Source organism: Lithobates pipiens, unplaced genomic scaffold (assembly GCF_037356315.1).
Source record: "Lithobates pipiens isolate NorthernLeopardFrog02 unplaced genomic scaffold, aLitPip1_a1.2 Scaffold_8, whole genome shotgun sequence".
In the NCBI taxonomy this organism is placed as follows: domain Eukaryota; kingdom Metazoa; phylum Chordata; class Amphibia; order Anura; family Ranidae; genus Lithobates; species Lithobates pipiens.
The window spans coordinates 486,029,030-486,051,857 of NW_027507903.1; the positions used below are offsets into that span (position 1 = coordinate 486,029,030).

General features: G+C 46.6%; 1 protein-coding gene across 6 annotated transcripts in view; it reads right to left on the reverse strand.

The window, feature by feature from the left end:
* The window catches only part of IQSEC3 (IQ motif and Sec7 domain ArfGEF 3), a 142,264-nt gene extending 119,711 nt beyond the window's left edge, over positions 1 to 22,553 (reverse strand). For all 6 annotated transcript variants that reach the window (XM_077468962.1, XM_077468963.1, XM_077468965.1 and 3 more), the window contains exon 1: positions 22,117 to 22,553. In XM_077468962.1, the coding sequence (XP_077325088.1) occupies positions 22,117 to 22,472 (356 nt within the window). In that variant the 5' untranslated portion in view covers positions 22,473 to 22,553. The remainder of the gene's footprint in view (positions 1 to 22,116) is intronic.
* Between the last annotated feature and the right edge of the window lie 275 nt (positions 22,554 to 22,828).

Here is a 22,828-nt window from a genome sequence, read left to right on the forward strand (position 1 = left end):
TCTTCTTTACCCATGTTAGAACCATGTCCAAAGATCCCCAGTAGCGGTGTGTCGATGACATGCTCAAATCAGTTGGCATCTGATATTGTGCAATTTTCCTGCCCAGTGCCCCCTATGTTGGGTAACATGTATGTGAATTACATGTCCTATGTAACATGCACATGATGTGTGTGGGTGGAGAGAGTATTTTCTGCTTGTGTGGAGCTGTGCAATCCAGCACAGACTTCTCATCCCCGGAGAGGAGAGGTGGGGGCGGACAGCTTATAGCACTTCTCCCTCTTGCCCACATTTTCCATAAATAGACAGTAAGCAGCGAGCGGAATGACTTTAACTCTGGGAGATATCGATTCCCTGGCACGGCAGGAGACGGTGAAGTTCCCCTAAAATGATAATATTATCTAGATGTCTTTCCTAGGTGCCTGCTCTTTCTCTCGCTCCAATTAGTTCTTCCACCTCATCTCTCTTCTGCCCCCATCCTCTTGTCCTGCCATCCACACAGATTCATTTACTTTCATTAGCCGCTTCTCCGAACTTCCAGTTTAACTACCTTTATGGGTTTTGGTTTTTTAGCTCTCCCTGCTTTGAATCATGTGAGTGGCCTCCCTCTTCTGCCCCCTTTCAAGGAAAACACTTTTTCTAATATATAGATATATATCTATATATATATATGTGTGTGTGTATATATATATATATATATATATATATATATATATATATATATATATATATTTATATTTATGGTTCAGAGCCCTATGTCCGATATGTATAACGATGACAAACAGGGTTAACATAAACTTACCACTTGAAATAGACCTGAAGGTGTGCCCTGGTCTAACGTACGGTATACCAAAATAAGGGGGCATACCCTAGATAAGAAATGAGGATTAAATGAAATGAACATGAAATGAAGTGAAATGAGTACTCTGTGAGGAGTATGATGCCTTGAGAAATGCCCTAAAAAGGGGATGGGAGGGTGGGTATTGCACACAGGAACCGACAAGGAACACAGCAGAATGGGCTGATTAAATACCCCTCCGGGCTCCTCCCATAAATTCCGGCCACCGTACTGGCTGATAAGGAACACAGCTGAACGGGCTGATCAATTACTCCTCCGGGCTCCTCCCATAAATTCAGGCCACCATACTGGCCTTTTTGCTTATGGTTCAGAGCCCTATGTCCGATATGTATAACGATGACAAACAGGGTTAACATAAACTTACCACTTGAAATAGACCTGAAGGTGTGCCCTGGTCTAACGTACGGTATACCAAAATAAGGGGGCAAAAACATACTGGTAGGGAATTGCTCTTTATTGATTGAGTTTGATCACTGAGTGAGTTTAATAGATGCCTGAGCCATTTCCACCTGAGGATTGTGGCTGTACTGGGTGAAGCAGGCAGACTCCTACCTGCCTAGCTATTCAATGACATTGTCTGGGGACCCGCTGTTACCGATTCTGTAAAAGTGGATGTCTACGCTGGAGCTTACTTGCTGCTCTTTGAAACCGCTAGGGGAAGTACGAAGTGATCTTTGTATCAGGCTAAGTAGTGTCTACATAGCTCTCGGCCTGCTGGATTACCGCAGGTGAACTTTCCAGGTCACAGGAACCTGTAGTAGGCCAACACCTGGCTGCTTGTAGGACCATGCTAGGGGAGAGACCAAACGAAGGGATAGTCAGGATGGTCGGAATATCCTTAAGGATGTCACCCGTTCGGGTAAGCATTTGTCACCGACCATCGGTTGGATTTCCTGGACTTCACGAAGCATGGTTCAACCAGCGTGGGACATGAATAAAGTAGGTTTGCGGGGTCCGGCAAGGACAAGAAATGTTGCCTGCCGGCTAGGTATAGCCGAACAGTGTTATGGGAAAGGCAGCTGGGTATGACAGTATGACGGAAAGGCCAGTAACTGCCTGATGTTGGAGGTTTCATAGGAGTGGTGTGTCCGGAATTTCTGAAGGCCCTCCAGGCCGTCTGGTAGGTTGAGCATGTTGCGAGAAAGTGAGACGTTTACAAGTTTGGTCGCTGTTTGTAGATATTGTACTAAACCGGGGTTTAGGTGAGACCGACCAAGGACAATGGCTGACACTGGATCGGCTCCAGTCAAATACGACAGCGCATCTGCTACGAGATTGCTCTAGGCCAGGAACAATGTATAGTCAACTTTAAACTGAATTAATAACGACAGCTGTACCAGCCTACCCAGGAAGGACATGACTGCTAGGGATTTAGACCTATCTTGCAATAATCTCTGCTGGTTGCCTGATGGTGGCCAAAAATTGCAGCGAAGCCTGTGATGGTCGCTACATCTGTCCCTAGCTGGGGTGATAGGGGCGAGATAGACGGTATGAACATGATATACCGATCTACGTAGTATGGAACCTCTGATATTGAAAGATCCGTGGCATCCAGATTAAGGGTCTGACAGGGGCCCTGAATCTGGGAGGGGAAGATGAGGATGCATGACATAAAGATCAACCCTGGGGAATGACCATATTGCAGAACTGAGCATACCCGAAACAGGCTGAAGCTGCTTCTAGGTATACCCCTGTGTGTGGGTGAAGTGTTTGAAAAACTGACCTGATAGGGTCAGCTTGTCAAGGGGGAAACTGGCGTGCGAGGATGTTCTAAATGTCCCTAAAGATGGCAGTTGTGATGGGCAAGCGTCTAGCATTGGCTACGGGCAGATGTTTCTGGATACCAGTTAGAGGGGATCTTACTGTATGGGCCATCAACAGACAGCTCACCGGGGTCCTGTAAGGATAGAAATGTCGGGTGCTGGCTAGATATAGCCTGACAGTGTTACGAGAAGAAGCCAGCTGCGTGTGGCAACTCGACCTCTGGTGTAGGACGGAAGCTGAACTCAACTGCCCAACGGGAGGAATGAGTGTCAGGAATGGCGAGTGGCGTAGTCACTGGGGCTAAGTGGCCAAATGAGTACCGCTGAAAATGATGTGTGGCTGAGTGCCAACAAAATGCTTGCAACGATCACAAGTTATGCTAAGTTGCATGCCTAGCCGTGATAGCGAGTGTTGCGCTTAAATGTGTGCTCACAATGATAGCAAGGGAGTTAACGTCACTGGAGATGTGCTTGTGGTGGCTGGACTCGGTGGTGTCGCAGACGTCCGGACACAGGGCTGTGAGCAGTATGACCTGAAAAGGCTGAATAAGTTATGCCAAGATGCGTGCTTGCTACGATTGCAAGAAGTTATGCTAGGATGCGTAGTTAGCTAGTTTGAAAAGACAAAAGTCTACCCAGCCCACGACAAAATCAACAATTTAGACAAACAACATTGCACAACCCGACACACCCAATGCTATCCCCACAGCTGATCCAGAGGAAGGCAAAAAAAAACCCGCAGACCATGCTCTAATTAGCTACAGCAGGGGAAAAAATTCCTTCCTGACCCCTCGAGCGGCAATCAGATTTCTCCCTGGATCAACCTACCTACAATATAGCACCCCGTTATACTACGTAAGTTAGGAAAGTATCCAGGCCTTACCCAGCAATGCACTGAGCCAGCCAGAACTGCCTGCCAGCAAGGATAGTACTACGTTTGTGCCTGGGGCTTGCTAGCGACAACTGCAAAGTTTATGCTAGGATGTGTGCTAGCAACTATTGCAAAAAGTCTATGCTTGGATGCGTGTTTGCAACGATTGCAAGAAGTTTATGCTTGGATGTGAGTCTGCCACGATTGCAGGGAGTTATGCCTAGATGTGCTTGTGGTGACTGCAGGATGTTTGTGATTGGATGCGTGCTAGCAACAAGCTTGCACAAAGTTGTACTTGGATGCGTGCAAAATGAATCCGATATGAACCGGATGTAGGTGTGAAATTAATCCTATGAATTGGTTATGTGATAAATCCGACCCAAACGATCGTGGAGTAGATGACAATGAATCCGATATGAATTGTTGAGTTATACCCATAAGGCTGAAATGACGGGTGCGGATTAATGCGTTGCTGGTTTGAGGGATTTGAGTTGGTAAGCGATATGTGAAATGAAATAAATGAAATGTTTGCCGTGATATAGACAAGAATTGGTATGTTTATGATTAATGATGAGTTGGAACTGCGGAGCACAGAACGAAATGAGGTCAAGACAACTGGGGCATGCCTCAATGAATCAGTGCATGGAGGGTGCTACTGGACTCGACTGACCTGTAAAGGCAAAACCAGTTGAGGATTCCATACCTGTCACAGACAACTGGCCAAATGGTGACTCCTAAAGGGAGTGGTGAGCTTTGAAATGAAATGAAATGACATAAAATAAAATGAAATGAGACAAACAAACACAATGAAATTTTTTTTTTAATATATATATATATATATATATATATATATATATATATATATATATTTTTTTTTTATATTTTATTTTTTTCTTTCTTTTCCCCCTTTTTTTTTCTATTATTATTATCTTTTCCTTCCCCCCCCCCTTTTTTTTTTTTTTTTAAATGAAATGAGACGAACAAACATAAACAAAATGTTGCCTTTGATGAGAACCTGCCATGGCAGAAGCACAGCTCGGTCGTGTCACAGGCGCCACTGACAGCGAGCCGGACTCTGGAGCATGTACTGAAATGAGGCCAAATGAGCATGGCCCCCTGTCCAGTACCCGAATTTGTAAAACAACTGGGTTTGAACCGAGGTGCAGGAGGTGACAGTGAGATGAGGGAAATGAGTGAATCCGCCATGACAGAGGCCCGAATCGCCATGCCGTAACTTTGCGACTGAGCACGAAACAGACTCTGGAGCATGTACTGAAATGAGGCTAGTCCTGGGGCACGCCGAGACGAATTAGAACATAGGCGTGACTATTCGTGTCGAAGCGTGATAGGTGAAACGAAATGATACCCATGACAAAGACAGGGATCAACGTCTGCGCTCAAGAATCAACAGTGAACCCTGTCTCTGGAGCATGTACTGAAATGAGGCGAAGCAGCTGGGCACACCTGACGAATGATAGAAACGATCAAAACGATTGAAATGATCGAAACGAATGAAATGATTGAAATTCTCCGGTTAGTTAGAATTTAGGACGTCTGTTTGGGAATTTTCAAAATGATCCGAACGATTCGGACGTAGAGACCCGTGATTTGGTCGGTATGCGGAAGGTTTGAAAAATGAAATGCTCGATGTGGTGTCATGAACGAGTGACCACGACTTCTTTCGAGAAGAATGAAATGAAATGCAATGATTAAAATGATTGAAATGATTGAAATGAGCCGGTTAATTAGAATTTAGAACATCTGATTGGGAATTTTCGAAATGATCCGAACGATTCGGACGTTTCAGTAGAGACCAGTGATTTGGTCGGTATAGCGGGTTTTTGAAATGAAATGCTCGATGTGGTGTCACGAACGGGTGACCACGACTTCTTTCGAGAAGCAAGGAGCACAAATGTTTAGAGGTAACGGATGCGTGAAACGATATCGGAAAAATACGAAGGTGACATTTCAGTGAGTGGTTCGTGAGTTCAACGGATCACAGTTTAGTGACATGAAATAACATGAAATGAGAAATGGGAGCCGAAGCCCTACCCGTGACAGCCGAACCAGATGCGTTGCACGATACTGGCAAGTTTTCGAGTGTTTTGCCTCAGACAAATACACGAACGCTCACGACGGTAAAACCGACTGTAACACGAGTATGAAGACAGGACTTCAATGAAGACGGAACTCACGAACACTGCACTCATTCTATCGAACGGTCTTGAATAGTCTGCCCTAGATCTGTGGCGTAGCAACTATTGCACACAGGAACCGACAAGGAACACAGCAGAATGGGCTGATTAAATACCCCTCCGGGCTCCTCCCATAAATTCCGGCCACCGTACTGGCTGATAAGGAACACAGCTGAACGGGCTGATCAATTACTCCTCCAGGCTCCTCCCATAAATTCAGGCCACCATACTGGCCTTTTACATATATATCTATATATTAGCAAAAGTGTTTTCCTTGAAAGGGGGCAGAAGAGGGAGGCCGCCTGCCGGCCGATGACAACAATTAAGCAAGATAAATAATTGCAACTCAGGATACATAAAAGATAAAATAAATAAAAAATCATTTTTTTATCTTTTCTGTATCCTGAGTTGCAATTATTTATCTTGCTTAATTGTTGTCATTGGCCGGCTTTTTGCATGGTCTAATCTGGTGTTTTAGATGTACATGTAAGTATATTTGTAAAGCAGGCATGCCTCCTCTTCCTCCTGTCCCCTCCCCCCCTGCATTGGTAATGTGTATACATGTGTCTCTTCTTTTTTTTATTTTTTAGATTGCTTTTTCAAAAACAAATGTGCATAACGAATTTTCCTTGAAGAAGGAGTACAATAAGACTACGTAACGCGTAGGCTACATCGAATGCACACAATTTATCCATCAGCTTCATATAAGTATTTTTGAATGCATATGTTCATTACGATTCAGTTCGAGAACACTATGCCTTCAGAAAGATAATATGTACACGTTGTTTTAAATAATATGATTGTATGAAGGAAACAACGTTCTATGTTTTGAATATCTATTATCATAATTTTTTTTTTTTATACATTGTTAAAATAAAAATACTTTATACTTTTTTACAATTATTTGTAAGTCTCAAGCCGCGTACACACGGGCGGACTGTCTGGCCAACTTAGTCCGCCGAAACACATTTCAGCGGACAGTCCGCTCATGTGTGGGCTTCAGCTGACTTTTTCAGCGTGCAGTCTGGCGGACTAAGTATTTCGGAAATTTCCGTAATACTGTCCGTCGGACTCGCATTTCGGCGGACAATCCGCCCGTGTGTATGCCAGTCCGCCGTACTTTTGAAATGAGCGGACTTTTCCCGCCCGGAGAAAAGTCCGCTCATTTCGAGCGGGTATCCAGGTAGGCGGGGCCCGCGAAGGAGACGTCGCTGGCCCCGCCGCCTGGTATGGACTTAAAGGGGAACCCCAACGCCGAAAAAAATCGGCATGGGGGTCCCCCCCAAGTCCACAACAGACCCTTGTCCGAGCACGCTACCCGGCCGGCCAGGAAAGGGGGGTGAGCGAGCGCCCCCCCCTCCTCAGCCGTACCAGGCCGCGTGCCCTCAACATGGGGGGTGCCTTGGGGAAGGGGGGCCGCGCGGCCCCCCCCACCCCAAAGCACCTTGTCCCCATGTTGATGAGGACAAGGGCCTCTTCCCGACAACCCTGGCCGTTGGTTGTCGGGGTCTGCGGGCGGGGGGCTTATCGGAATCCGGGAGCCCCCTTTAATAAGGGGGCCCCCGGACACTGGCCCCCCACCCTATGTGAATGAGTATGAGGTACAATGTACCCCTACCCATTCACCTGTAAAATAAAAGTACAAAAAAAAACACAACACACGAGATAAAATACTTTATTGCACAGCTCCGGGGGTCTTCCGTCTTCGGGGGTCTTCTCGCCGGACTCCTCCGCTATCTTCTTGTAGCTCTTTTGCTAGCGGAGGAGTCCGGCTTTCTTCCTCGCCGCCGGCCTCTTCTCCCGACTTCGGGGGTCTTGTCCCCCTCTTCGGTTCTTCTGCCGGGCCACCGCACCTTCTTATAGCTCTTTTACAGGCGGTGGCCCGGTCTTCTGTCGCCGTCGCCGCCGCCGCCGCCTTCCGTTCTTCTTCTTCTTCTTCTTCTCCAGGAGATGTTGCCTCGACGATCTCTCCGGCCGGAATGCCAGGGAAGCGCTGCGCGGCCACTTATATAGGGACAATGGGGCGGTGTCACATGGCTTTATGTCACATGGGTTGGTGTCACATGGTGACCCCGCCCCCTTACGATGCCATAGTCCCCATGTGACATCAACCCATGTGACCAACCCATGTGACATAAAGCCATGTGACACCGCCCCATTGTCCCTATATAAGTGGCCACGCAGTGCGTCCCTGGCATTCCGGCCGGAGAGAGCGTCGAGGCAACATCTCCTGGAGAAGAAGAAGAAGAAGAAGAACGGAAGGCGGTGGCGGCGGCGATGGCGACAGAAGACCGGGCCACCGCCTGTAAAAGAGCTATAAGAAGGCGCGGTGGCCCGGCAGAAGAACCGAAGAGGGGGACAAGACCCCCGAAGTCGGGAGAAGAGCCCGGCGGCGAGGAAGAAAGCCGGACTCCTCCGCTAGCAAAAGAGCTACAAGAAGATAGCGGAGGAGTCCGGCGAGAAGACCCCCGAAGACGGAAGACCCCCGGAGCTGTGCAATAAAGTATTTTATATCGTGTGTTGTGTTTTTTTTGTACTTTTATTTTACAGCTGAATGGGTAGGGGTACATTGTACTCCATACTCATTCACATAGGGTGGGGGGCCGGTATCCGGGGGCCCCCTTATTAAAGGGGGCTCTCGGATTCCGATAAGCCCCCTGCCCGCAGACCCCGACAACCAACGGCCAGGGTTGTCGGGAAGAGGCCCTTGTCCTCATCAACATGGGGACAAGGTGCTTTGGGGTGGGGGGGCCGCGCGGCCCCCCCTTCCCCAAGGCACCCCCCATGTTGAGGGCACGCGGCCTGGTACGGCTCAGGAGGGGGGGCGCTCGCTCGCCCCCCTTTCCTGGCCGGCCGGGTAGCGTGCTCGGACAAGGGTCTGTTGTGGACTTGGGGGGGACCCCCACGCCGATTTTTTTTGGCGTTGGGGTTCCCCTTTAAGTCCATACCAGGCGGCGGGGTCAGCGACGTCTCCTTCGCGGGCCCCGCCTACCTGGAGACGCGCTCGAAATGAGCGGACTTTCCTCCGCGTGTGTGGGCGAGTCCGTTCATTTCAAAAGTAGGGCGGATAGTATGGCGGACTTAGTACGCCGTATTAGTCCGCTCAAAAAGTGGTGTGTGTGGGCAAGTCCGTTCATTCGAAAGTATGATGGACTGTCCGTCGGATTGTCTGACGGACTAAGTTGGCCAGACAGTCCGCCGTGTTTATGCGGCTTCACAGTTCATGCCTATAAAGTCCTGCCCTTTTGAGGGGAAAACTTTGGATAATTACATTGTAGCAAAAGGGGTTATTTACTAAAGGCAAATCCAATTTGCATTGCGAGTGCACTTGAAAGTAAAGTCACTGTAGATCCGAGGGGGACATTCATAGAAAATAAAAAAACAGCATTTTAGCTTGCACATGATTGGATGATAAAATCAGCAGAGCTTCCACTCATTTAAGATCTACCCCTTAGATTTAGAGCAACTGCACTTCCAAGTGCACTTTCAGTGCACTTTCAGATGCACTTGCAGTGCAAAGTGGATTTGCCTTTCGTAAATAACCCCCAAAGTGTATTTTCTTCAGTGTAATCACATGAAAAGATATAATAAAATATTTACAAAAATGTGCGGGGTGTACTTACTTTTGTGAGATATTGTATATACAAAAAAATATTTATTTATTTATTACATAGCACTGGCAATTTACACAGTGCTTTAAATTGTACATTCACATCAGTCCCTGCCCTCAAGGAGCTTACAATCTAAGGTCCCTAACTCACATTCATACATACACTAGGGCCAATTTAGACAGGAGCCAATTAACCTGTCGGCATGTCTTGGGAGGGTGTAAGGAAACCAGAGTACCCGGAGGAAACCCACGCAGGCAGAGGGAGAACAGGCAAGTAGTGTCATTGTTGGGATTCAAACCACCAGCCTTAGTGCTGCTAGACACAAGCGCTAACCACTTAGCCACTGTGCTGCCCATATAATCACTACACATGCCATTTGCAATTCAGTGTTATTAAAAAAAAATACCTTTCCATTTAAATCTACAAATGATTATCTAAAACGAACAAATGCATGCAAATGAGGTTTACTGTCAACCTGTGGCAGTTCTGTACAATTTGTATGCAAAACATCGAAACAAATGAAATAAATTTGTGCAAAAAAAAAAAAGGTTGTGGAGCCAACTCATATAGACCTTCATCTTACAGCATAAGTGATATAATCATATATTCATATATAACATCCCACAGTAAAAGGTATATAATTATTATAAATAAAGTCCAAGCAAAATTCTTCAATATATAGTCACGAAAAAGTCCAATAACCATGAAAAAGAAATAGGAAAACAGAGAATTCTTCAGATGGTGCTCCACCACAAGACGTGCATAAAAAATGCAAACTCACCAGAGCTTTAAAACAAAAAAGCCCTATAGAAATTATTTGTTTCTTCCAATCAACAGCTTGAATGAGAACCATCCCTCTAACTTTAGCACTAATCAGGCAATAGAGCTCAGGAAAAACATATGGCTAATCATAGAACAATTTGATTGTTGCAAATGAATCAAGGCAAGTAAGTAAAGTAATGCACACATACACACGAGCGGAATTTCCGACGGGAAAAATCTTGGATGGTTTTTCCGACGGAATTCCGCTCAAGCTTGGCTTGCATACACACGGTCACACAAAAGTTCTCGGAACTTTCGACCGTCAAGAATGCGGTGACGTACAACACTATGATGAGCCGAGAAAATGAAGTTCAATGCTTCCGAGCATGCATCCAATTGTTTCCGACCATGCGTAGGAATTTTGCGCGACTAAATTGCTGCAGCCGATCGTAACTTTTTCCGTTGGAAAAATAGAGAAATAGCAGAAATTCCGCCAGCAAAAGTCCGATGGAGCATACACACGGATTTCTGACCAAAAGCTCACATCGGACTTTAGCTGGCGGAATTTCCGATCGTGTGTGCGGGGCATTACATATAGATGTGCTATATGCTAGCACCAACATTTACAGCTTAGAGTAGATGTGCAATACACATGGGTTGGGAACCAACTAGACTGGATACATATTCATATATATTATATATGAATATATATATCTATATTCATATATAATATCCCACAGTAAAAGGTATATAATTATTATAAATAAAGTCCAAGCAAAATTCTTCAATATATATTCACAAAAAAGTCCAATAACCGTCAGTAGAACGTGGACGCGCAGTGTATATGCAGCATCCTGCCAGCCCCTTTCATAGCCATGATCTGCCCACACTGCATAGAGAAACGAAGAGACCCAATAATGACATTAGGGAGTCTAAAATAAAGTATGTGATTAAAAAAGAAATGATTCATTAAAAAATTCCGTTAGCATGTTCATGAAGAAGGGACGGAAGAACCAAAATATAAGCAGATTACATTTCAGCTCTAAGTGATGATGGCTTTGCTTTCACAGCCCAGATGAAGGTGTGGGGGATCTCTATAAAATCTCCCGAAATGCGTTGGTTGATTAAATTACTTTTTTTTAATCAATAAACAGACTTTCTTACTTGGAGATTACCATCTGTTTTCATGTAGCAAAGACGCCTGCTAACTACTTATTAATATAGCCCAGGAGAAGAAACAACTTTTCAGGTTAGTAGTCCTTTGTTGGATGTTAACAGTCAAAGAGAATATCTTGAAAAAGTTACATCTCAACTGTCATCGCTCAATATATATATCTGCGTTGTTTCTATTACTATTGCAAAGACAGAACAAGAACTTTGTGTCCAAATCGCTATACTGTAGGGGGTATAAAACGTGCTGAACCATGGATGCCACCTCTGCCTTCTTTCCCATAATCCTCTGCTACTGGAAACAGGGAACTAATATCAAGGAGATACATCGTTCTTCTGCAAGAGTATAAAACGGGATTGAACCATCACGGATGGTACCCCTGCTTTCTTTCCCATAATCCTCTGCTTCTAGAAGCATGAACCCAGCACCATATAGACAAATCTCCCTCTGGCTGGATTATTTAAAAAAGAACTGAACCATCCTAGATGGCACCTCTGCATTCTTTCCCATAATCCTTTTTGTCTACAAACATGGAAGCAGCACCATTCAAACACAATTCGATGCTATTAGCCGCCAAGCAGCCGCCCGCGAACAGAAAAGCGGTGATGGCTGCAGCTTCTGACATTAGGGAGAAGGGATTTTGGATTTAGCATAATAAGGAGAATAAATATATTTTCCCCCATATTGTGCCTCTACGTCTTCCTCTGGCACACAAGCTCATTAGAAGCCCTATCAGGCTGTATTTTCACATCTCAGGGCTCTGTTAATAAGCTGTCACGTCTGGCAAGAGAGTGGAGGCGACGCGTGACATGCCCCCTCGATCTCACGGTCTGCTTCTTCGTGTCTCTATGTCACAGCACTGTTACGCCTGCCAATGCTGGCTCTGCAGTGGGTCCTGTGAATAGTGAATGCCCCCACCCCCATGATGGTTGCAGGGGGTATAACCTTGGTGGCACAGTGAGGAACACCTCCCCGTTATGGTTGTGGGGGGTATAACCTTGGTGGCACAGTGAGGAACACCTTCCCGTTATGGTTGTAGGGGGTATAACCTTCGTGGTACAGTGAGGAACACCTCCTTGTGATGGTTGCAGGGGGTATAACCTTGGTGGCACATTGAGGAACACTTTGCCGTGATAGTTGCAGAGAGTATAACCTTGGTAGCACAGTGAGGAACACCCCCTCATGATGGTTGTAGGGGTATAACCTTGGTGGCACAATGAGGAACAACCCCCCGTAATGGTTGTAGGGGCATAACCTTGGTGGCAAAGTGAGTAACACCCCCCCAGTGATGGTTGTAGGGGGTATAACCTTGGTGGCACAGTGAGGAACACCTCCCCGTGATGGTTGTTAGGGGTATAACCTTGGTAGCACAGTGAGGAACACCTCGCTGTGATGGTTGCAGAGGGTATAACCTTGGTAGCACAGTGAGGAACACCTCCCATGATGGTTGTAGGGGTATAACCTTGGTGGCACAGTGAGGAACACCCCCTCCCCCCCGTGATGGTTGTAGGGGGTATAACCTTGGTGGCACAGTGAGGAACACCTCCCCATGATGGTTGTAGGAGGTATAACCTTGGTGCCACAGTAAGGACCCCCCCCCCCCCGTGATGGTTGCAGGGGGTATAACCTTGGTGGCACAGTGAGGAGCACCTACCCATCAAGGTTGTAGTGGGTGTGGGCATAACCTTGGTGGCACAGTGAGGAACACCTCCCCGTCATGGTTGTAGTGGGTATAACCTTGGTGGCACAGTGAGGAACACAAGGCACTATGCATCAAAAACAGAACAAACTGCACAGCTATGGGCACAGCTGTCTGCGATTTTCTCAGTTTTAGGCCAATCTCCGTTTTTTTGGGGGGGTTTTTTTGCATGATCTGCAGAGAATCGTGCAATTTGTGAATCCAAGCAATTGGGAACGCACCAAACAATGTCATAAAAAAATCTAAAATTCAGATCAGCACACTGCGGTGCAAACTGATGGATTAGCGTACCGCTGCAGGACACAAACACATTCGCACAGCATTATATACATAAGATTGCTGGTGAGATCAGAACATTAATGCGATCATTTTAGTGGACCTATCATATAAATGATATACATTTCAGATTTATTTTTAATGTTAAAGTGTTACTAAACCCACAACAGTAAAATCAGTCTGTATATGCAGTAAAGCATGCTTTCTATACTCACTGTGGAACCTAAGATGTTAATCCTCTGCATTGTGTAAAAAGGCTGTTTGATCCTGTCTCCTCTGATCCTCCCTTTCTTTTACAGTCCCCAATCCATCTGCTGATAGTACAAAGCCCTAGGAGGCACTCTGCACATGCTCAGTTTGGTATGCATTCCTAGAGAGTTTTTTTTTTTTTTTGAGAGGGTGCATGTAATCAGCAAAGGCCAATCATAACTGTCCAGACAGAGGGTCGGGGGCCCTGCAGCTTAAAACGAAAGTCAGAGGAGAATGAAATTTCCTCCTACTGCATCTGCTGACTTTTAAAATAATGACACTTACCCGCCCAGCGCGCCCGCGATGTCGGCACCCGAAGCCGATCTCTCAATCTTCTCTCGGGTGCTGCCGTCGCCATCTTGGGTATGGGAATCAGGAAGTGGAGCCTTGCGGCTTCATTTCCCGGTTCCCTACTGCGCATGCGCGAGTCGCGCTGCGCAATAAGGATGGTCCCCGCTGTCTCTGGGATCTGTGTGTTTCCCAGCAGACAGCGGGGGACCTTCGGAAAGGGGCGTAGATTCTGCGGAAAGGGGCGTACCTTCTGCAGAATCTACGCCGGAAGTGGGTGCAGATACCTGTACTGTACAGGTATCTGCACCCCCCTCCCCCCTGAAAGGTGTCAATTGTGGCGCCGGAGGGGGGGAGGGTTCCAATGAGAGGAAGCTCCACTTTGGGGTGGACCTCCGCTTTAACCAGTGCTCAGCTGGACACTGATAGAAGTCACAAGACTGCTATATACTGCTGATGAGAAAAGGTAATTAGCAGTTTATATTTACTAAAATAATTGCATTTCCATGTTCTGTGTACTGTGGGAGACCAGATATAGTGAATGCAGGTTCCTGGGTGTAGTAACACTTTAAGTGCAGCATGTTAAAGTGGTTGTAAACCCTTACAAACCACTTAAGGCTTACCTGTAGGTCCAAGAAACATCTCCTAAACCTACACTGTTTAGGAGATATTTACTAAAAGACAGTGACAGCTGTCTACGGCGCATGCGCCGTAGACAACGGCACGCAGGCGCACTATCGCCGTTAGCAGCATGCCGCTGCTAACACCGATATGCTGTTAGTGGCTGATCCCGTGCGCATGCGTGGGAGTGACGTCATCGCTGCTCCAGTGGCTGGAGCAGCGATACCCAGAAAAAGTTGGACGCTCTGGACTACAGGGGACAGCGGTGACATCGTTGGCTCCTGTGTCAGGTAAGTGACACATAATGGGCTACTATGCGATGCATAGTAGCCCATTATGCTTTACGTTTGCAGGGAGACAAAGAGGAAGTAAACCCATTTGTTTGCATTTTCTTTCTCCTGCAGATGCAGTTTTTGTCTCGATTTTGACGCTTGCTGTTTAATCTACTGTACAAAGAAAATCTATAGAGGCTGAGAGTTTACAGCGCTGGGAAAGACTTAAACAGCAGATGCCATCTGCTAGATCTTCCGTCTCTACAAACCAAAGGTGTAAAAAACTGGGACTCCATATAAAGTGCAAAACGCTGATTCACTACTCATATGGCACAGAGTTCTGTGACTCAGTTCATGGAATACAGAGCACCGTGACTCAGTACATGGAGTGCAGAGCACTGTGACTCTGTACATGGAGTGCAGAGCACCGTGACTCAGTACATGGAGTGCAGAGCACTGTGACTCTGTACATGGAGTGCAGAGCACCGTGACTCAGTACATGGAGTGCAGAGCACTGTGACTCTGTACATGGAGTGCAGAGCACTGTGACTCTGTACATGGAGTGCAGAGCACCGTGACTCAGTACATGGAGTGCAGAGCATCGTGACTCAGTACATGGAGTGTAGAGCACCGTGACTCAGTACATGGAGTGCAGAGCACCGTGACTCAGTACATGGAGTGCAGAGCACTGTGACTCAGTACATGGCGTACAGAGCACCATGACTCTGTACATGGAGTGCAGAGCACCGTCACTCAGTACATGGAGTGCAGAGCACCAAGACTCAGTACATGGAGTGAAGAGCACTGTGATTCTGTACATGGAGTGCAGAGCACTGAGACTTTGTACATGGAGTGCAGAGCACCGAGACTTTGTACATGGAGTGCAGAGCACCGTGACTCAGTACATGGAGTGCAGAGCACTGTGATTCTGTACATGGAGTGCAGAGCACCGAGATTTTGTACATGGAGTGCAGAGCACCGTGACTCAGTACATGGAGTGCAGAGCACCGTGACTCAGTACATGGAGTGCAGAGCACTGTGATTCTGTACATAGAGTGCAGAGCACCGAGATTGTGTACATGGAGTGCAGAGCACCATGACTCAGTACATGGAGTGCAGAGCACCGTGACTCTGTACATGGAGTGCAGAGCACTGTGATTCTGTACATAGAGTGCAGAGCACCGAGATTTTGTACATTGAGTGCAGAGCACCGTGACTCAGTACATGGAGTGCAGAGCACCGTGACTCAGTACATGGAGTGCAGAGCACCGTGACTCAGTACATGGAGTGCAGAGCACCGAGACTCTGTACATGGAGTGCAGAGCACCGTGACTCTGTACATGGAGTGCAGAGCACCGTGACTCTGTGCATGGAGTGCAGAGCACCGAGACTCTGTACATGGAGTGCAGAGCACCGTGACTCTGTACATGGAGTGCAGAGCACCGTGACTCTGTACATGGAGTGCAGAGCACCGTGACTCTGTACATGGAGAGCAGAGCACCGTGACTCTGTACATGGAATGCAGAGCACCGTGACTGAGTACATGGAGTGCAGAGCACCGTCACTCAGTACATGGAGTGCAGAGCACCAAGACTCAGTACATGGAGTGAAGAGCACTGTGATTCTGTACATGGAGTGCAGAGCACTGAGACTTTGTACATGGAGTGCAGAGCACCGAGACTTTGTACATGGAGTGCAGAGCACCGAGACTTTGTACATGGAGTGCAGAGCACCGAGACTTTGTACATGGAGTGCAGAGCACCGAGACTTTGTACATGGAGTGCAGAGCACCGAGACTTTGTACATGGAGTGCAGAGCACCGTGACTCAGTACATGGAGTGCAGAGCACTGTGATTCTGTACATGGAGTGCAGAGCACCGAAATTTTGTACATGGAGTGCAGAGCACCGTGACTCAGTACATGGAGTGCAGAGCACCGTGACTCAGTACATGGAGTGCAGAGCACCGTGACTCAGTACATGGAGTGCAGAGCACTGTGATTCTGTAGATGTAGTGCAGAGCACCGAGATTTTGTACATGGAGTGCAGAGCACCGTGACTCAGTACATGGAGTGCAGAGCACCGTGACTCTGTACATGGAGTGCAGAGCACCGTGACTCTGTACATGGAGAACAGAGCACCGTGACTCTGTACATGGAATGCAGAGCACCGTGACTCTGTACATGGAATGCAGAGCACCGTGACTGAGTACATGGAGAGCAGAGCACCATCACTCAGTACATGGAGTGCAGAGCACCGTCACTCAGTACATGGAGTGTAGAGCACCGTGACTCTGTACATGGAGTGCAGAGCACTGTGACTCTGTACATGTAGTGCAGAGCACTGTGACTCTGTACATGGAGTGCAGAGCACTGTGAATCTGTACATAGAGTGCAGAGCACTGTGACTCAGTACATGGAGTGCAGAGCACTGTGACTCAGTACATGGAGTGCAGAGCATCGTGACTCAGTACATGGAGAGCAGAACACTGTGACTGCATGGAGTGCAGAGCACCTTGGCTTAGTGCATGGAATTCAGAGCACCACGACTCAGTGAATATAATGCAGAGCACTTTGACTCAGTACATAGAGTGCAGAGCACTGCGATTCAGTGCAGGCAGTGCAGAGTACCACAACTCAGTACATGGGCAGCAACACACTGCAACTTAGTACATGGAGTGTAGAGCACCGGCATGTAGTACATGGGGTGCTGAATATCGTAACTTTGTGCACTGAAAGCAGAGCACCGTGACACAGTACTTAGAGTACTGTGGCTCAGTATATAGTACAGAACACTGCAATTCAATATGCGCACTATAATTCAGAATAGAGTGCCTATCACCATAATTCAGTACAGATAGCAAAGCACAGAGGTACTGGATGGAGACTGTTGGTCTACACAGAGTATTATACAGAAGTACAGGATGCAGAGCATTTTCCCTAGAGAGTGCAGAGCATTGCACAGCAGTACAGAATGTGGAGCACTGTTCTATATAAATTGCACAACACTGTTCTAAACAGAGTGCCTAGTATTGCACAGAGGTACAAGAGGGAGATCACTGTTGTATACAACAAGATTTTCATATAGGTACTGGATGCAGAGCACTGTTCTATACAGATTGCAGGGCATTTCAGAGGTACATCATGCACAATATTGTCCATATGGGAGGTAGAGGTTTGTACAGAGATACTGGATGCAGAGTGCTGTTCTATATGTAATACAGAGCATTACATTGAGGTACTGGATGCGGAGTGCTGTTTTATACAGAGTGCAGAGCATTACATGGAGGTACTGGATGCGGAATGCTGTTCTATACAGAGTGCAGAGCATTACATAGAGGTACTGGATGCAGAGTGCTGTTCTATACAGAGTGCAGAGCATTACATAGAGGTACTGGATGCAGAGTGCTGTTCTATACAGAGTGCAGAGTATTACATGGAGATACTGGATGCGGAGTGCTGTTCTATACAGAGTACAGAGCATTACATAGAGGTACTGGATGCAGAGTGCTGTTCTATACAGAGTGCAGAGCATTACATGGAGGTACTGGATGCAGAGTGCTGTTCTATATGGAATACAGAGCATTACATAGAGGTACTGGATGCAGAGTGCTGTTCTATATGGAATACAGAGCATTACATGGAGGTACTGGATGCAGAGTGCTGTTCTATACAGAGTGCAGAGTATTACATGGAGGTACTGGATGCGGAGTGCTGTTCTATATGGAATACAGAGCATTACTTGGAGGTACTGGATGCAGAGTGCTGTGTTCTATACAGAGTACAGAGCATTACATAGAGGTACTGGATGCAGAGTGCTGTTCTATACAGAGTACAGAGCATTAAATAGAGGTACTGGATGCAGAGTGCTGTTCTATACAGAGTGCAGAGCATTACATGGAGGCACTGGATGCGGATTGCTGTTCTATGCAGAGTGCAGAGTATTACATGGAGGTACTGGATGCGGAGTGCTGTTCTATACAGAGTACAGAGCATTACATAGAGGTACTGGATGCAGAGTGCTGTTCTATACAGAGTACAGAGCATTAAATAGAGGTACTGGATGCAGAGTGCTGTTCTAAACAGAGTGCAGAGCATTACATGGAGGCACTGGATGCGGATTGCTGTTCTATGCAGAGTGCAGAGTATTACATGGAGGTACTGGATGCAGAGTGCTGTTCTATATGGAATACAGAGCATTACATGGGGGTACTGGATGCAGAGTGCTGTTCTATACAAAGTGCAGAGCATTGCACATACAGTTGGTACGGGATGCAGAGCATTGTCCTGTGCAGAACATTGCACATAGATACATTATGTAAAGTACTGTTATATACAGAGTGCAGATCATTGTACACATATGTATCATGAAGGGTTGCATGCAGTGTGAAGCTGACGCACACAGAACACAGGAAAGCACCATGGCAGCTCGTTAGCCTCCATACCAGTCCATCAGGCACAGAGGTGCTTGCAGTAGCATAGTCCCTACTCCCTACTCCCTACTCGGTGACCCAACTAGCTCCTCAGCATCATCCACATTCCCTGCATGTACAGCTGCATCATCCCTTCTCTATCATCAAACCTGCGCAGCCCACCAATACCCAGAGCGCACCGCTTACCCCACAGTTGCATAATAAACACATTATTACACCACACATATATTATGTACTAGGGGAGCCATCCCAGAAATGTCATTTATAAATAGAAGGGGGATTGCACACGGCTCACGGATAAATATTCCATATTGTCAAGGTGAAGGGAAGCCTCACACAGCTCATATTGCTGGAGCTGGAGTCCTGGACTGAATGGGGGGGGGGGGGGTTCCATAAATCACACAAGGGTTAATCTGGAGACACCTATGTGACCTCTGATCTCCCTAGTATTGTATTATGGGGTGCAGAGGTCAGGGAATGTACCATCATCGAGGGCTCAGTGCACTCACAATTATTGATCGCATTTATCTATTACGAAGGTCATGTATCACCACAAACTGAACACATTGCCCAGGTGGGAAATAAAAGAACATGACTTCCTATTGGGTCTTTATCATTATACCCGGATCTCTTTTATTTGCTGAATATACTTATATTATGCATAATATGATACTGCTAATTCTCTATTATTGTTTTGTTGCAATGGAAACTGCCTTTCTGGTTAAAATAAAATATTTGAATAATAAATAAACAAATAAAAAAAATGAACACAAAAATAACACATGGCCTTGTTATGTTGGGGATGAGCACTATGGAGTTTTTTTTTCCCCCAGAACTACAAGTCCCAGGATGCCTCCTAGCACTGAAATCTGAACTGCGTAGATTTAAAGGCTCTCCAAAGTTCAGCCGGACAGGCTGGGATCTGTAGGGCCCTGATGGTTCTAGGGCAGCCATGCACATGGCCATTTGCCAATCAAATTAGAGCAGTCGTTTGATCATCAACAAACACATGTGATCCATTATCAATTGGTTTCAATTGGATATCCATGGAAGTTGTTGCATTTCGTGAAAACAGCACGCCATAAGGCTTGATTCATCTCTTGTGTGGTCAAAAGGAATCCTATGCAACATGGCCACTATGACCTACAAAAGCTTATCACACACACAGTAAAATCTGATTGTACAATTTCCTTTAGATCTACCAATGAGTATGTAGTGCAGGGGCCTACCTGATTGGATACAGATTGAATGAATGATTAAAGGAGGTCAGATCACCGCTGTGTTTACCATAAAAAAAATGTTTTAACCAATTTGATGAAGCCATTGAAATTGTTCATTTATCAGACAACTAGATCTGTAGATGTATGGATACTATTAACACAATTAACTTTCAGGGATCATGTGAGAACCCCTATGACATCACAGCTGTTCCTTACTTGATGGATCTGGGGCAGACGAGGTACTGGTCACCATACCCAAACAACTATATATAGAGATATATTTCAGCAGGTAAGTGCCCCTCCAACAGACGATAAAATTCCCCTTTGTTTATAAGAATAAACCTTTTAAAATAAAGCAAGTCATGCTCTTTCTAAAGGAAGGTAAGTGTCCCTCTACCTTAGAGATGGTAAGGAAGCAAGTTCGCCTCTGTCTTACAGAAAAAAGAGGAACCCCCTGACCTATAGGATGTGTGCCCCCTTTTCAAATACACAGGTAGCCCCCCTCCCCATACTTCCATAAGGTAAGTTACCCCTTTCTCTTGTAAAGAAGGTAGCTACCCTAAAGGCTCCCTCTCACTTTTGGAATAATTGTTTCTCTGCTACAGAAGTTAGGTACCCCCTCTTTCTCATATTCGGTAAGTCCTCCTTTATATTACTGATGGTAAGTCACTCGCTCACTTACAGAAGGTGAGTCTGCCTCTTTCTTATACAGGCAAGGTGTCCTCCCAACCTCTTATAAAGGTTACGTTTTGTCATAAGGCGACCCCTCTCTCAGGATGGTAAGTCCCTCTCTCCTATTAGGAGGTAAGTACCTCCAGTCTTGTAGATGGTAAATGCCCCCTCTACCCTAGAGAAGGCAAATCTCACTCTCTTTTTTGTGTGCACCCCCCCCCCCTCTCTCTACAGAAGGTAAGTAACCTGTTCTCTTATAATGAGTAAATCGCCTTTATGTTACAGAAGGTAAACCCTGATTTTCTGTTATATAGAAGGTAAGTGTGCCCCTTTTCCTTCTACAGAAGAAAGGTGACAGCTTTACTTTGAAAGGTAACTTACCCCTTCTGATTAATGGAGGTAAGTACCATCTCCCCTCTAAAAAGTACTTCCCCTTTTCCCCTTATATAAGGTGAATCTCCCCCTTCTATCTTATAGCAGGTACATTTATAAAAGTTAGGTCTCTGCTCTCCCTCTTATAACAGGTAAGTCACCTTTCATAGCAGGTAAGTCTCCTTCTTATAGCATGTAAGTCTTTAATTTTTTTATAGCAGGTAAGTCTCCCCTCTATTTCTTATAGTAGATACATTTTCCTTCAACCTCATGTGGGAGGTAAGTCTCATTCCATTTTCATTGCAGGTAATTATTTCTCTCTCTTATACTAGGTACATTTTTTTCAGCCAGTAAGTCTCCCTTCTACCTCTTATAGTAAGACCCCCTCCCCCTCATATACCAGAAAAGCCCCCCTCTCCTTCTATACCAGGTAAGTCCCCTATCATGTTCATAGCAGGTAAATCTCCATCTGCCTCTTATATCAGGTAAGTCACCATTCTACCTCTTATAGAAGAAATGTAATTTATTTTTTAAAGACGGTAAGTGTCCCCTCTCTCGTATTGCTGGCAGCTCTTTATGGTCTCCCTCTTATATTAGGTAAGTCTTCCTCCCCCTCTTATATCAGCTAAAAGAATCCTCTCATTTTCATAGAAGGTAAGTCCCCCCCCCCCCCCTCCCCCCCATGGAAGGTACATTTCACCTCTCCCTCTTACAGAAGGTAAGTCTCCTATAATTTCCATAGCAGGTAAGTCCCTTTGTTGTTTCCCCTGGTAGGGGTAGGTACTCACTCGGTCTTGCGCCCCAGGATGGCCTTGCAGAGGGTGGGGGGTTTGTGCTGGACCTGGGGGGACCCCCGCGGTGCCGGGCTGGGTTCGGGTTCCTCGGGTGGAGGTTGCGGTTGGTGAGCGGGGCTCTCCGGTGCCGCCTGGATCTGCGCTGGGCTGGGGGAGGGTACCGGGCTCGGGCTGGGCTGGTGCTGGTTCCGGAGGCTCCGGTTCTCGGTGCCCAGCTGGTCCAACCTCCGCTCCAGCTCATCGATCCGCTGCCGCTGGGTGTGGATGAGGCTCTGCTGGTTCTGTACGATGCTGGTCAGTTCCCGCAGGTAGAGCACAGCCCGAACCGGGTTCTCCAGGAGGTTCTCCATCCCGGGACCCGGCCAGCCCAATTCTGACTGCTCTGCACCGCCGAGTGACAGCACCGCCCGACGGGGGAGGAGGAGGAGCAGAGCAGCATCAGCACCACTGGCAGGTTATATAACGGGGAGGGAGGAGAGGATGGAGACATCATCACTACATGATACTATATTCAGACATATAGAGTGTCAGCTCTGGGGGTACAGAGAGGAGAGGATGGAGACATCATCACTACATGATATTATATTCAGACATATAGAGTGTCAGCTCTGGGGGTACAGAGAGGAGAGGATGGAGACATCATCACTACATGATACTATATTCAGACATATAGAGTGTCAGCTCTGGGGGTACAGAGAGGAGAGGA